The sequence below is a fragment of the Microtus pennsylvanicus genome, chromosome 13 (assembly GCF_037038515.1).
Source record: "Microtus pennsylvanicus isolate mMicPen1 chromosome 13, mMicPen1.hap1, whole genome shotgun sequence".
Classification (NCBI taxonomy): domain Eukaryota; kingdom Metazoa; phylum Chordata; class Mammalia; order Rodentia; family Cricetidae; genus Microtus; species Microtus pennsylvanicus.
Window position 1 is genome coordinate 42,703,924 of NC_134591.1, and position 17,072 is coordinate 42,720,995.

Here is a 17,072-nt window from a genome sequence, read left to right on the forward strand (position 1 = left end):
TGACTCTGAGAAACCATCTTACACCTGTCAGAATAACGAAGATCAGAACTAAGAGTTCTGAGGACAGCTTATGTTAGAGAGAATGTGGAATCAGGAGAACACTCCTCCACTGCTGGTGGGAATGCAAACTTGTACAGCCATTCTGTAAATCAGTATGGTGGTTTCTCAGAAAATTGGGAATCAATCTATCTCAAGACCCAGCAATATCACTCGGGAATATACTCAAGGGATACTCAATCATACCACAAGAACACTTGCACAACAATGTTCATAACAGCATTATTTGTAATAGCTAGACCCTGGAAACAACCTACATGCCCCTCAATTGAAGAATGGATAAAGAAAATGTGGTACATTTACACAAGAGAGTATTTATTACTCCACTTCAAAAAAAAAAACCAATGACATCATGAAATTTGCGGGCAAATAGATGGAACTAGAAAACCATCCTGAGTGAAAACCATCCTGAGTGAGGTAACTCAGACTCAGAAAGAAATATATGGTAAGTATTCACTCATAAGTGGATAGGAGAAATAAAGCAAAGCAAAGGATAAGCAGACTACAGTCCTCAGCTCCAGAGAACTGGGAGCGTGGGGGCAGGGAAGAGGTTAGAAAGGGAAAGGGAGGAAGGAAGGGGAGTAGGAAAAATGTATAGCTCAATAAAAACGTTAAGAAGTTTTAAAAAAAAATCAAAACCGAGAGCCGCCAGAGGGGGCACAGTGAGAAAGCCGGTATGTATGCCCAGCTACTCCTGCCAATGCTGTGGGACCTGAATCTGGCCAGCCCTCAATCTCACACAAGGAAATGAAGGGCAGAGAAGACCAAGAACAGAAGGAGGCCAAACAAGACAGACAGAATGACAAGACTCTCAGCTGGAGCCTCTTAGGACAGTGCTGGGAGAGCTGACCACACTTGAGTAGCGTACGAGAATCTGGGGGGAGACATAGAAACATTAATGCCTTGTTTACGGTGGTTATATTTTGTGCTTTTTTGGTAAGAAATGTGCTGAAAATTTAGGGGCTTACTAACAAGTGACTCAGGGGAAAGAAAGATTTTAATGATGTGCTTTCGACTATTCTGTAAGCTTTTAAAAAAACACTAAGGGGCTGGAGGTGGGTTCGTGGATAAAGCACTTGCTGAGTTCAGATTCCTAGCACCCACCCACACACAGGTGAGTATGGTGGCCTGCAAGTGAGAGTCTCAGAGGCGGAGAGGGGATCCTTGGAGCAAGCTGGTTAGCTAGACTGGCCATATAGGCAACCTCTGTTTTCAATTAGAAACCATGCTTCAATGAATAAAGAGCAGTCAAGAAAGACTCCTAGTGTCTGCCTCAGCCATCAAAAGGCATGTGTACCCACACACATGTGAACAGGCACATACATGCACATATACCACATATACATATGTATCATAAAAACTAACAAACAAAAACCATTTCCGTTGGTAAAGTGCCTGTCATACAAACATAGGGATCTGAGTTCAAATCATTCCCAACACACACACACAAACACATACACACAATAGACACACGTGTGATATGTGCCTACTCTATGACCACACTGTTCTAGGTGTACCTAATAAGAGAGAATCAGGCACACACTTGGAGTCCCAGAATACAATAGACTAAAGAAGGATCATGAGTTCCAGGTCAACCTGGGCTACAGAGCAAAAGCTTGTATACATTTTTTTAAAATCCTCTCTCTCCCTCTTTATCTCTCTCTTCTCTTTCTATCTCTGTCTCTCCCTCTCTCCTCTCTCTCTTCTCTTCCTCTATCTCTATCTCTCTCCCTCTCTCCCTCCTTCTCTCTCTCCTCTCTAAGTAAAATCCCAGGTCTTGCATGCACTATGCAAGGGTTCTATCACTTTATTATTAAAAAAATTAAAATCAGGCATGATAACTCACGCTTGTAATCCCAGCATTTGGAGACCTGAAACAGGAGGATTGCTGCAAATTTAATATCAATCAACACTACCTAGTGAATTTCAGGTTAGCCTGGGCTACAGAGTGAGACCGTGTCTCAGATTTTAAAAAAAAAAGTGGGGGGAGGAACAGAGGGAGGAAGGAGAAAACAAAAACGGGCAAAGGATTTGGAATAGAAATTTCTCAGAGAAGGCACAGAAATGCCCTGTCCCTATATAAAAAGACCCTCGGCACCGGATGTCATTGCACATCCTAGAAGTTAGTTGTTACCCTGGAGGACAGAAGACAAAAGCCAGACCCGCCTCCCACTCATCACATGACCAGGGGCTCTGCTACCAGGAAAGCCCAGTCACTAACACAGGTAGCCCCATATTGTTTCTGTTTTTCCTCCTTCCGGGCTCTCTTTGGTTTCTCTTCCCTATGGTTTGTCCCAGTAACTCCAGGCCTGGTGAAGACATTAAGATAAATGACCCAGACCACGCCACACAACAGGGTGGTTTCTTGGTGCAGACAAAGTTCTCTGCATGGACATTCTTGAGAAAATGGAGGAAGTAACTATCAACCAGCCTGTGACCAGTCCGAGCAGACCTAGGCTACCAATCATGGAAACCCCAACTCTCCAACCCTAACCTTTGTTACCCGTACCTGTGTAACCCTGAAACTGCGAGAGCACCCTAGACAAGTGCCTGCCCGTGAGACCTCCATTCTCCCCAACAGGATTCCTGGAGATTGTTCAACTTGGACTTTCTAGGGAAATTGGTATGGTACTTCACTGGGACTCCCTGGAGGCAGGCTTTTGCCCTCCCTCACTCTGGCAATAGCGGCATTGTTTAAAATAAGCAGAAGAGAGCTGGTGAGATGATTCAGCTGGTAAAGGTGTTCAAGTCTGATGGTCTGGGTTAGATCCTGGGACCCACATGACAGAGAGAACTGACACCTGCGAGCTATCCTCTGACCTCCACACACGCACGGTGGCAATCAATCAATCAACCAATGTGACTTTAAAAATTAAAAGAGCCAACAGCGGGCTGCGAATGTTTCAGCTGGTAGAATGTTTCCCTAGCATGTACAAAGCCCTGAGTATGATCCCCATCATATAAAATCAGGCATGCTGGGCCATGTATGTAATCCCCAAACTCCAGAGGTGGGAGTCAGAGGGATTAGAAATTCAAAGGAACTCAAGGTTAGCCAGCCTAGGGTACAAGAGACCCTGTATGTTAAAGAAAGAGAGGAAGTTGGAGGGGGGGGGAGAGGAGGAGGAGAATCAAAACACAGAGAAAACTCAAATGTCTGTCAGTTGTCACCTTGCCCAGGTGACTCAGTTGAGCGTCTATCCTGCCCTGATCTTATCTTGCCATCAGTCTCTCCAGGTGGACCAGCTAAACCCAGTTGAAATAAAACTTCCAGACAACCTCTGACTTTGTTACAATCCATCTACATGCTAAATCTTAATGACACAAGCACACGCCACCACCACCATTACCACAGCTAACAGCTGCCGTGAGAACAGCCAGGAAGATAGTAAAAAGAGCAAAAAGAAATTCCCAGCCATTTTCTATGGCTCTGGGAAAGGACTGAGTATCTCTCTTCATCAGCCCATCTCTCCTGTCATTTCTTTGACTCTGTATCTGTGACTTCTCCACTGTCAACAAGTCAAGAAGCTGGTCTATGAGCCTTCCTCCCTGCTTCTCCTGCATCCAGCCACCAAAGACACATCTTCCCATGGGCATAGCGGCATTTAGGGAACGGAGGCAGCAGGGCTTAGATTGGAGTCTAGTCTGAGCTACACAGCAAGATTTAACCTTGCTCTACTGGTCAATCAAGGACCTTGGTTCCCTTGGTCCTGTGATTCCGTTGAGGTTAAAATATTTGATAACAAATAGGTATAAACAAAATGTCTATATCCACAGGAGAGGATACTTTCAACACAAGAATGAAGTGTTGGCCTGCACTGCAGTACAAGCGAAACTTGAAAAGGATTTACTGTGTGAAATAAGCCAATCACAAAGGGCCACAAATTATAGAAATTATATAACTCCAGTTATACAAAATGTACAGACGTGGGATGTAGCTCAGTGAGCGGGACACTTGCCTAACACACCCAAGGCCCTGGGTTTGATCCTTAGGATCAAAAATGTATTAATTAGTTTAAAATAAAGTCTTCAAGGCCCAGGTATGCCCTGCTCCTGTGATCTCACTCCTGGAAGATAGAGACAGGAGAATTGTAAGTCTGAGGCCAGCATGAACTACACAGCGAGGCCCTGACTCAAAATGACAACAGCTAATAAAAGTGTATGGAGGAAAAGGTTTACTAATGGCTAGTGAATTTGAGTGGGGTTTTATGAGTGGCTTCTCACCCTGGCAGATACGCACACATAATTACAAAGCCATGGGTTTGCTTGCTTGCTTGCTTGCTTGCTTTTTACTTTGTTGAGAGAGTCTTGTAACAGAGGCCGGTCCTGAACTTGCTATATAACCCAGGCTGTCCACATGTTCTTACCCTCTCTTCATCTTTAGAGTGCCAGGATCATAGCCTGTGCTGCCGTGCCTAGATGTCATGCTAACTTTTCAAATCACAATCTTGGGGTTGGGGGACTATGATGACCTGGGTTTAATCCTCAGGACCATGGAAACAGCAGATATTGGTAATCTGTGTTTGTAATCTCAGTGCCAGGAAACCAGAGACAGGAGAATCCCTGCAGCACCCTTAGCTAAACAGCCTCTAGCCCACACAGTGAACTTCAGGTCAATGAGAGACCCTGCTGGTCTCAAAACACAGATGGAGGACTCCTAAGGAGTGAAACCTGAGGTTGACCTCTGTAAACACATGCGCACACAAGTAATCACAATAAGACAGTGGTGCAGGAACAAAAAAGAAACATTGATTGATCCCGATGTGGTGACACACGCTGCAATCTCTGCACTTGAAATGTAAAGGTAGGGGGATCTGAACTCAGGTTCATCCTCCAGTCTGTAGCAAGTTTGAGACCATCCTAGGCTACACAAGACCCTGTCTACCAAAGGATATGAAAGAAATACCAACTGAGAGAACATACAGCAACAGACTTCCTGCATATACGGAGGGAGGCATTTGCTCCAGAGGTCAGGGCCTGAGTGGGTTCTTCAAATAGCTAGAGAGGCGATCCCGCTACGTCTAGACTTTCCCTGCTCCTCTGGCCAAATCAGCCACGGGAGTCAGGACTGGCATTTACAGAAAAGAGGAAGACCTTCTGAATGGAGCATGTGAATAGTGGATGAACTCAGGCTTTGAATTGAATGGAAGGATCATTGCCTGGTGGGACACTTTTGATCCAGCACTGGAGATACAGAGGTGAGTGGATCTCTGTAAGTTCGAGGCCAGCCTGATCTACATAGTGAATTCCAGGCTAGTCAGAGCTACATATAGTGAGACCTTGTCAAAAAGGGGGAGGAGGGATTATCATATTATAATTTAAAAAATAGACACTCAAGTCATACGGCTGGCCAAAGTGCCGGTCAGAGCATGGTTACCACTGTGCCGTGAATGCCATCTACTCCCTTCTCATTCCTCTCCGCTGCCTACCCTGTCTTAGGGCTCTGAATGTATAATCATTCTAGGCTGCCTCCTCTTCCCTACTCACCCTCAGGAGGGCTGCGGAAAGCCGTGACACCCTGCAGGCTGTCCCACTTCCCCAGATTCTCCTCCAGGGGCATGGTGCGGATGCTGTTGTCCTCAGAATAATCCCGCTGGCTGCTCATGGTCAAGGTGGAGGTGTCGCTCACCAGGAAGCTGGAATCCATGCTCAGGGACTCGGAGCCCAGGATTAGTGTCATGCAGGAAGATGGAGAGAGAGTGGAGGTGGGTGCTCTGGCGCTCGAGTGCAGGCTGAGACCTCCACTGGAACCAGGGATCAGGCTGACACGTGAGGCCTGAGAGACAGTCACATTTAAACCAGACCTGGGTCGGCTGCTGGAAGTCACATTGATGGAGCTCTGGGAGCCTGAGTTCCAGGGTGCACTCAAGGCTTCTTTGGAAACAGACGCAAAAATAGTACGTGAAGTCAAGGTGATGGAGTCTTTCTGGTTTGGGGCTATTTCCAAGTTCACCTTGGAGGTGTTCCCAGAGCGCATAGGGTCCAAAGAAGTGTTGGAGGCTAAAAGAAGAGGCACCTGAGAGCCCTGCCTGGAGATGCTCTGGCTCCGGACCAGGGCATCTCTGGAAAGAGCTCTTACAAATAAGTTTGGCTCAGGCCTGGATGGATTAGAGTTACTCTGACCCAAATCAAAAACCTTGTTTGAGAGGGACCCGGGGACATCCTCAGAGCATGGCCTAGAAGGATTCTCTGTACTTAAAATAGTAGCCTGGGTAGCGCTGTGGCTTCCAGCTGGTTGTGAGCCTGGGCTGATAGTCCCTGCTGAGTCGGGCCTGGAGATGTGATTCAAACTCTGCTCTGCCGTGTCCACGGAGCCACTGTTGATCTGGACGGAGGTTGGAGCCGTGGCACCACTGGCATTGGGGTTGGAGGTGTCAGTAGACATAAGGCCAGCGACTCCCTCTGAGTCAGGACTCCGTGCTGGGTGAAGGACTGGAGTGAGAGCCAAGCCATGTGCCGGGAGAGGATCAAGGATCAGGTCTGGGGTGGGCCTAGGCCTGGTGCTAGACATTATTCCTGGTACCTCATAGGAGCTGGGACTTGGCGTCTTCTCTAGGTCTTCGTGGAGAATGAGGCTAGCCCCCCGACTCAGGGCCATGTCCAGTCGGGAAGCCTCTCAATACCACTGTCCCTTCTCTCCAACTGCTGACTGTGGGGCTTCCTGCGGCACCCCTGAGAGAGAAGATGAATGCAGCCCGCTAGAACCCTGTCCTGTGCCCGCTGCCATGGATGAGGGTCTCTTGCTGTTAGCAGCTTCCTTTCCCAGCACCTCCACTCCTCCACTCCCTTCTCCCTCTCTCCATCCCACGCCATGGATCTTGACCTCCCTGACCACATCCTGCTCCCCCTCTCCTTGTGTTCCAAACAATGTATGGCCTTTGGCTTGGTACCTCCCGCTATGCCTTGCCAATCGCAGCTCTCCTACTACGATACTCATCCCTCTTCATTCTAATGACTGTCTGAGCCCTGTTAGAGACAAGCTCTAGGTGTTAAGAATGACAGTTATTCTACCCAGACATGGTGGCTCACACCTGTAACCCGAGCACTTAGGAGGCTGAGGCAGGAGGATTATCCAAGGCCAGCCTGTCACTAAAAATGAAGGAAAGAAAGACAGAACAGGACAGAAGGGAGGAAAGGAAATGGAGGAGGGGGAAAACTGTGAGTATCCTGGATCCTGGAGCATCTCCAACTCCCAGACAGTACCAGGCACATAAACCAGTCTATAAACAGGCAAATGATCTCTCTCTCTCACTTAAAGTTTGAAAGGAATAATAAGGGACTTTGTTATGAGTAACCCAATACTCAGCCAGGCCCACGTGACCTCAGTTCACCAACAAGGATCCTATGTTATTGGAACTACTCTGCGAGTGGTTCCAGCCCAGCATCTCAAAGGTTCCTTGGCAGAGCACCCTATAACCTACAGATGGAACTGTTTGCCCAGCAATCTAACTGCGGGTGAATTCCCCAGTCCTCCACCTGTTAGCCCTATCCCTGAGCCACCCTGCCCCTATAGGATCTATAAGAACAACTCACCTGCCAGCATGGTGTTCTTAAAGCAGGAGTGGGCCCCTGGGAAGACATGCAAAGACATCAGGTGAGAGCCAGAGAGACCAAGCCATCTCTGTGCCACCCACCTCTGGCTACACGTTGGCTTCCTGTTGTCCTTCGAACAGTCGCCAGTTGTTAGCAAGACCTAGAGGCCTCTAATGCATCACCCTGAGCGGCCCTCCTTAAGCCTCCATATCCCCCCTCCTTCCCACTCTGTCTTTGCAGTTCTGGGCCTTCCACAGGCTGGCGTCTCTCTTCCATTTCCCTACCCCAGCCACCACTTAAAGCTGCACCCTTGTAGGTCCCTTAAACAGGTGAAGGCCACCTGTAAGTTCTCGGAGCATCTTGCTGCCATACACATCTGGCTTCCCCCAGGAGCTGCCTCTGTCTTGCTCGTTGCTGATTTCTGACATCTGACTGCATCTGAGCACATGAAGGGTTCTCAGTTTACCTTCATATTGTTTGGCTCATTGATTCTTTCTCTAGATCACTTTCTTCCTTTCCCGTTCATTTCTTTTTTTAAGGTTTATTATGTGCCTGCATGTATTCCTGCAGGTCAGAAGAGGGCACCAGATCTCATTACAGACAGTTGTGAGCCACCGTGTAGCTGCTGGGAATTGAACTCAGGACCTTTGGAAGAGCAGCCAATGCTCTTAACCACCAAGCCATCTCTCCAGCCCTTTCCATTCACTTCTTATGCACTCATGTGCTGGCTCCCTAAATCATTTGTTCATTCCACCAAGCTGTATCTGTGTGGCGTGGCTTTGGAAGGGCCGTGCACTTTAAGTCACGGAGTCCCAAGTTCACAGATCAGCTCCTCTCACTAGTGTGAGTGAACAAGCCTGGACAAGAGACTTTTTCACCCTGGCGCTGTGCTCGTTAATAGCACCCTGTCCTATGGAGACATTGCCCTTACGGTGTCTGGCAGGGAGAGTGAGGCCTGCAGAAGGCTTTCCTAGGTCACCCTTCTGTTCCTCTTTGTTAGAGGCTGGGGCACAGGGCAATCGGGACCTTGGTGCCCAGGGGAAGCCATGCGCAATCCTAACACCTGGTGGCTGCAAAGCTGGAAGAGCTGCCTCATCATCGCCCCCAAAAACTATTTTACCTGTATCCAAGGGGCTGAAAAGTTTGGGGCTCCTGATTTCAAGGTCCTTGACAAAGCCCTGGTCTCAATTTTGTGCCCATCATTTTTCTTCCTTTTACTTGATGAGGGGCCTGCATTTCCTCTTGATATGTTTCTATGTCATATACACAGGTACTTGCACATGCACTCACTTCACACACACACATGCACGTGCACACACCACACACACATCAAAGGGAGGCATTTTTGACCTGGAGTAATACAGGCTAGTATAACCTGAAGGCAGTGAGTAGGACCTGAGTCTAGCAGACAGACTCAAGCTTGCCTTTCCCTCCCTTTGCCACAGGACAGATCGACAGGACAGACAAGACTCTCCCTGATGCATTCTGCTCCCTGCCCTCCTCCTCCATCCTGCTGCAGGTGGTCAAGTCTCCAGAGGGTCCTAAAAGTGTGAAACAACTTGTGGCTTGCCCTATGCCATGTGGACATTGCTCATTAAGGGGAAAGGAGGGAGCAGGGAGTGATGGCACATGGCTTTAATCCTGGCATTTGGGACACAGAGCCTGGAGAGCCTGGTGAGTTTCAGGCCAGCCAAATCTACACAAGTTCCAGGCTAGCCATGGGCTACATAGAAAGACTTTGTCTCAAAAAAAAAAAAAAAAAAGAGGAGGCAGGGGCTGGAGACAACTCAGCAGTTAAGAGACTAAGGGGCTGCTCTTCCAAAGAACCCAGGATTGATTCTCAGTGCCCACATGGTGGCTCACAGTCATCTGTAACTCCAGTTAAAGCCTGATGTCCTCTTCTGGTCTCTGAAGACACTGCATGCACACATTGTGCAAACATAATTCAGACAAAACACTCATTTGCATACAATATCTTTTAAATTGATTTTTAACAAAAAGAGGAGCGGGGACTGTCCCACATCTGTAATCCCAGCACTTGGGTGGAAAGGCGGAAAGATCAGACTTCAAAGCCAGCCTGGGTTACACAAAAGCTTGCTTTACAAAAACAATTACAGTGTCCGTGTTTAATGTACATGTTTTGATGAGTTTGGACAAATGTATATCTATAGGCTATCATCATCACAGTCAGAGTATTAAACATATCCCCTCTGGAAAGTCCCTGTTTCTGTGATCTCAACATGAGTGTGCTACTGTGTGTGTAAGATCATTTAACAAATAGCTCAGTTATGTTAGGGCACACCTGTAACCCCAGAACTCAGGCAGGATGATCACCTCCAGGAGTTCAAAGCCAGCCTGGAATACCCAGTTAGCCCCAAGATTGGCTAGGCTATATAGGGAGACCTTGTCTGAAAAACAAACACAAAACTTAGTATAAGATCTGATCTCTTAGCTCTAGGTGTAGTGGGAAAGCACTGAGGTTCCAGTGCTCAAGAGGCTGAGAACGGATCACAAGTCTGAGGCTATCCTGGGCTACTAAGTAAGATCTTCTTGTAAACATCAACAAAGTCAGGCATGGGGACTCATACCTATACTTCCCAGGTTGAGGTTGGAGAAGTACTGGGAGTTTGAGTCCAGCCTGGGCTATGTAATGAGTTCCAGGCTAGCCTATGATAGAGAGTTTGACCCTATCTCAAACAAAAATAAATAAATAAAATACATTATGCATCTCCTATGTGTTCTTCCAATGTCACCGAAACACATTCTCTAAGCAATGACTCCCGTTTCCTCTTCTCCCCAATAACTGAATCTTGAAAAGTTTGCCTGATGGACTCAGTAGTAGAGACAGAAGGCAGAGGCCTGAACTCAAGGGCAAATTACTAAAATCTGCTTAATCTGTCTAGGCGTGGTCACCCAGGCCTGTATTCCAACCCTAGGAAACTGGAAAACGAAGGGGCCAGATGTCTTCCTCTGAAACATAACAAGTTCCAGTGCTGACTGGGTTGCAGGCCTCAAGAAGAAAAACAGAAATAAAATAAAGAGCCGCTGTGGTGGCGCACACCTTTAACCCCAGCATCCGGGAGGAAGAGGCCAGCAGATCTCTGTGAGTTTGGGGCCAGCCTGGGCTACAAGGTGAGTTCCAGAACAGCTAGGACTACATACTGAGACATTGTCTCAATAAGCAATAAATAAATAGATCTATAAAAAGACAAAAATACACTTAGTGTGAGCAACAGGGGAAAACAGCAGACTCTTGGGAACTGTAACAAAGTATCTAGCTTTCTACACTCACAGCCTCAGAAGTAGAAAGGGTGCTGAAAAACATTCAAAGTAATAATGGCTGAAAACATCCCAAATTAATAAAAGATACAAGCCTATAGATTCAGAAAAAGTGAGCAAACCTGGGGGTAAGCCTAAAAAAGTCCATGCCAAAACACTAAAAACAACCATAAGAGGATTGTTTCGTTGTTGTTTTTTTTTATGTTTGGATGGTTGGATTGGTTGGTTTTTGCTTTTTGTTTGCTTGTTTTTTTTGTTGGTTTGTTTTTTGGTTGTCTTGTTTTGAAATAGGGTTTCGCTAGACAACGCTGGCTGCCTTTAAAGCCGCTATGTGGCCTAGGCTGGCCTTGGACTGATGAACCTCCTTCCTGAGCAACTCAGGGCTGGGATTGAAGGGGACACCATCATGCTCAGCCATGACTTAAAAAAAAAAGTCTTGATAGCAACTAAAGTATTACCTACAGATGCCACTACTGCCCGAAAGTGACAGCCCCAGTCTGCACACTGGTCTCTGGGTTTCTCTTAGCAGGGTCCTCAGGCCACAGGTAGTTGCCACCTTTCCAGCCACACCGTCCCCTGCCCTGGTCTTGAACCCACTTCCACCCATCCTCAACTTCTCTGATGCCTCAGATGTGCTGGAGTTCTCTCTTGCTACAGACTCTTTCAAAGTCTTTCCCCTCCCTGTGACCCTCCTCCAGATGCCCACTTTGCCTTCCAGCCCTTCATCTGTCTCCTGCCTAATAGCCACATTTCAGACCAGCGTTGACGTCACCCTCCCCCAGGAAATCTTCCTGAAATCCCAAATGCTGTCGAGGGTTCTCTTCCTGTGATCAGTCCCTCTGTCAGAGGATCACTCCGTTTCTTATCTGTCTCCATACTAGAACATGAACTGGGTGTCTGATTATCTTATTATTCCTGTTTCTCCGGACCATGCACAGGGCCTGGCACAGAGCAGAAAGTCAGAAAGTATTCGAATGAATGAATGAATGAATGAATGAATGAATGAATGAATGACAGCTCTTCAAGAGAGATACTACTGCCCTCATTTACTAACACGTTGAGACTGTTCAGGGATCGAAATGATTTTTGTAAAGTCCCTGGCACATGGCTTGAGGTGACTTCTCAACCCACACAGAGATTTTTGGATTTCCACAGTGGAAAAAGCACCTTCCTGAATTTCATCCCAATTCCCTCTGCCACTCTTGGGCCGCACCAGGTCTTCCCCAAATGTCCATCCACACACCATCCCTCCCTGGGGGAGAACAGGTGGTGCTCTAGCCCCGGTTCTCTGCACTGGCCCCTTTGGGGCTCTGAAATCCCCCCTGGATCTTCTCATTCTCACTGCCACCCCCTCCCTGCCCTGTTCTCCCACCCTCCACTCTCAAGACAGCGAAACTCTCTGTGAGCCTTGGGCTGCTAACGTGTTACCTCCACCTGGGGCATCCACATGGCAACAGAAAAGTCAACTTTAATCCAAGAGTATGCAGTAACAACTGTGGGAATATAGCCAGACCTGGAGACTTTTACCTAGTGAGGGGTGGGGTCAAGGTAGTAACTGCCTTGTGGAGGCTGTGGAGGCCGACCCCACCCTTGGTACTTCCCCAAAGTCACCCTTCAGCTTACCTGGGCTCCCCCCAGCCCAGGCTAGGCTTACAGTCTTTGTGAGGTCACTATGTTCCGGAAGCCCCCCTCCTCACCCGCTCCCCCAGCCAATAAAGCTCCTGGTCCTGCCCACACAATGGAAAAAAGCAGAGGAATCTTTAGAAAAGGGGTGTCTTCAGACCCCCAAGATCACTGAGACAGGGCCTGACTCAAGCAAAGACTGAGTCTCAGGGGGCCTTCAAACCCCCCGGGGAACAACTCCTGTGGCCTTGTGCTTCCGCTTATCTTGGAGTGACAAGTGTTTTGGAGAGAGGCAATAGTGAACAGAAAGGTCAAAGGCCAAGGCACACACGAACCCGAGTCCTTGCTCTTTTCCCTGCTCTGCCCTTCTTCACGCAGTGACTAAGAGTGTGGAGCAGGGTGGGGCAGAGGGCAGGGCTCAGAGAAGCCACTGAGTGTGACCTAGCTCTGTGGTGAAGAATTAAGGTCCCATGGCTGTCTCTCCCAAGAATATAATTGTTTGGTTTGTTTTTCAAGACAAGGTTTCTCTGTGTCATCCTGGCTGGCCTGGAACTCACTCTGTAGACCAGGCTGACTTTAAACACACAGAGATCTGCCTGCCTCTTCCAAGTGCTGGGATTAAAGGCGTGGGCCACCAACCGCCTGGCTCCCAAGAACAACATTTTAATGATGAGCAATAACTTAAAATAATTAGGATTACAGGGATGAGACAGAAACATTTTGAAGGTACCACTTACAAAATGAGAATGAGGGGGCTGGAGAGATGGCTCAGAGGTTAAGAGCACTGGCTGCTTTTCCAGAGGACCGAGTTCAATTCCCAGCAACCACATGGTGGCTCACAACCATCTGTAATGAGATCTGGTGCCCTCTTCTGGCCTGCAGGCAGAACACTGTAGATATAATAAATAAATCTTTAAAAGACAAAACAAAATGAGAGTGAAACTATACTCAAGGCTATAATCCTGCTTTCTTGTTTGGACCCAGGTCAGTAAATCTTGATATTCTCAGCCATTGTTTTCTAGGAGACACACTGTCACAGACCAGGCCTCATCAGACTGTATCCTCAGCACACTCAGCCCTGTCAATGAGCAATAGGCATGTTTGTGTGAGGGTGGGGGTGGGTGACATTTATTCATTCTGTGTGTGCATGCGTGTGCACATGACTCCAGCATGTGGAAATCAGTCTTTCTGCAGCCTATTCTCTCCTCCCACCATGTGGGTCCCAGGGATCAGACTCAGGCGATCAGGCTCATGCCAAGGGCCTTTACCAAGGAGCCATCTCACACTCACACGTTCATGATTGGCATTCTTTTTTTTTTCATTTTTGGAGACAGAGTTTCTCTGTAACAGCCTTGGATGTCCTGGAACTCCCTCTGTAGACCAGGTTGACCTTGAACTCCCAGATATCCTCCTGCCTCTGCCATCCGGCTATGACTGGCATTCTTGAATTCTCCTGTCCACCTTGCTCTTCCTGTCCTGACTCCAGCCCTCAGTTCCTCCAGGGGAACTGGTGCCCATTTCTGGCCTCCTTCCTGCTCCTACCCACACCCGGTCCCCGTTACCCCACTCCCTTCTGTTGCTTCAGGAGCCGGTGTCAAACAGAATTCCTCCCCTCCCTCCCTCCTCACAGCCTAAAAACATGTCAGGTTTTCTTTTGCCTAAAACCCTTGCCAGGCGGTGGTTGCACACACCTTTAATCCAGAGTGATCAGGAAGCAGAGGCAAGCAGATCTCTGTGAGTTCAAGGCCAGCCTGGTCTAGAAGCTAGTTCCAGGACAGGCTCCAAAGCTACAGAAAAACCCTGTCTTAAAAAAAGAGCCAGGCAGTGGCGGCACACGCCTTTAATCCCAGCACTCAGGAGGCAGAGGCAGGCGGATCTCTGTGAGTTCAAGGCTATCACTGGTCTATAACAGCTAGTTCTAGGACAGGCTCTGAAGCTACAGAGAAACCCTGTCTTGAAAATCGGAAAAAGAAAGAAAGAAGGAAAGGAAGGAAGGAAGGAAGGAAAGAAGAAGAAGAAGAAGAAGAAGAAGAAGAAGAAGAAGAAGAAGAAGAAGAAGAAGAAGAGGAGGAGGAGGAGGAGGAGGAGGAGGAGGAGGAGGAGGAGGAGGAGGAGGAGGAGGAGGAGGAGGAGGAGGAAGAGGAAGAAGAAGAAGAAAAGAAGTCCTTCCTGGGACTGGAGAGATGGCTCCCTGCACTGGCAACTCTTCCAAAAGACCTGGGTTTGATTTCCAACCATTTGCAATCCCAATTCCAGGGGAACTGGTGCCCATTTCTGGCCTCCTTAGGATCCAATCATGAACGTAGTACACAGACACAGATGCAGGCATAACACATACACACACAGGCAAAATAATGAAGTCCTTCTTTAGCCACGGCACACACTTGACCCTCGAGAAGTAGAGCTAGGAAGATTAGGAGTTCAATGGCAGCATGAGCTATAAAAGGCATTCCTGTCTCAAAGGAGAAAAGTAGGCCTGGTGGCACATGATTGTCATCTCAGCTACTCAGGGAGGCCAAGACAGGAGGTCGACAAGTTACATGGGCTACAGAAAATTCAAAACCACCTTGGCAACTTAGAGTGAGATCCTGTCTCAAAACGCGGAGAAAAAAAGAAAAAGCAAAGCTCAGGGCTAAGTTCTATACTAGAGAGCTTGTCTAACATGTGTGAGACCCCAGGTCCAATCTATGAACGACAAAAAGGGAGGGGGTCCTTCCTGTGAGGCTTCAGATGTTGTCACTGTGAGATCAGCTACAGCTTCCTAGTAGAGCAGGTGGTTCTCTGCTGTGACTTCAAACACAGGAGACCCCAGGTAGGCAAGACAGCAGAATTGGCGTCCTGCTACTAGGCCCAAAGTAACCTGGTTTATGGCTGTGCATCGAATCTAATCTAGCACATAGCAGCTTCTCCAGACATTCACCATATAGTCAGAGATTCCTCCCCTTTAAATCAATAAAGTAAAACATTTCCTTTGTTTTGCAGTCGGCGTTATTAATATCTACTACTTCTGGGTGTGGTGGAACATGCCTTTAATCTCAGCACTCGGGAGGCAGAGCCAAATAGGTCTCTATGAGTTCAAGGCCAGCCTTGTCTACAGAGTGAGTTCCAGAACCCTGTCTCAGAAACACGCACCAAAGAAGAAGGGAGAGATAGGGAGAAGGGAGAGACATTGAGTTGGCCATTCTTCCGGCTCTGCCACCAAGTGTTTGGGTTAAAGGTGTGTGACACCTTGTCTAGTTCATAACCACTCTTAATAGCCACTTACTCTCAACCACCTACCAATATGTGACCCAATGTCTTCTTGACTTTTCCACGAACATCTCAGAAAGTGTCACTTTGACACAGCTAGCTCCCCGCCAGCTCTAGCTCTATATCTCTATCCTGCTGCAGCCCCATCGCACTCTATAAATACACCGATGCTTCTTCTAGCATTATAAAAATTCATGCAACCTTTTTCATTTAGGGAAACTTGAACCCATGTTCCCAGGTCAGGCTCACTCGTATTTGCCATAGAATAAGTGGTTTTTTCTTTTCCCTAGCTCTAATCCTCAGCACCCACATAAGAGCTGGGGGGGGGGGCACAATGGCCGGCCTGCAATGCCGGGGCTCAACAAGCAAAGACAAAGGATCCCAGAGCAGGGTGATCCGCTAGAGTAGCCAAATCAACAAGCTGTAGTTTCAAGTGAGAGACCCTGCCTCAGTATACAACATGAAGGGACAGCAAAGATGACAGATGTCAACCTCTGGCTGTCACACACTGTATATACACATACATGCAAAAGAGAAAGAGAACGTTGCAGAGCCCTCATTTCCGCCAGCTCCCTTTTGTTCCCCCCGGGGGGGGGGGGGGAGAGAGAGAGAGAGAGAGAGAGAGAGAGAGAGAGAGAGAGAGCGCAAATGTTCTAGCATTGAGAGTCCCAGAACTTATTGTTTTTATTTCTGAAACAGTCTCATGATTTACAGGATAACCTCAAACTTGCTATGTAGCTGAGGAAGGCCTTGAACTCCTGTCTTCACTACTTAATCGACACTTCTGAACATCAAGGGTCCTCCTGAAGAACTAAGCTTTAAGTCAGGCATGAGGGAGCATGCTTGTGACCCTAGCACAGGCAAAGTGGAGAAAGGAGAAACTTTAGGGCTGGTTAGCCAGGCACCCTCACCTGATTCGTGAGGTCCAGGTGAAGGAGAAGCTCTCAGATGCTAAAGTGGGGGCTGGAGAGATGGTTCAGTGGTTAAGAGAGTGTAGAGAGTATTCTGTTTGTGCAAGGAACCAAGTTCAGCTCCCAGCAGCCACATAGGGTGGCTCACAATCATTCTATGGAACTCCGGGGGACCCGAGTGCCTCTGGCCTCCTACTACATTCACATACCCTTATATAGAAAATAATATTTTAAGATAATAAAGTAAATGACACCTAACGTTGACCTCTGGCCTCCACACACTCTTACACACACAAATGCATGTGTACTGGCAAACAGTACATACAAACAAAACAGAATTTAAATATCTTTTAAAATCTTTTTTTGTTGTTGTTGTTTTTGTTTTTTGAAACAGGGTTTCTCTATGTAATAGCCCTAGCTGTT

General features: G+C 47.7%; 1 protein-coding gene across 1 annotated transcript in view; it reads right to left on the reverse strand.

The window, feature by feature from the left end:
- Positions 1-6,652, reverse strand: part of Mroh7 (maestro heat like repeat family member 7) — a 46,168-nt gene extending 39,516 nt beyond the window's left edge. Inside the window, exon 1 of the mRNA XM_075945517.1 lies at positions 5,542-6,652. Coding sequence (XP_075801632.1) covers positions 5,542-6,652 — 1,111 coding nt within the window. The remainder of the gene's footprint in view (positions 1-5,541) is intronic.
- Positions 6,653-17,072: the final 10,420 nt, after the last annotated feature.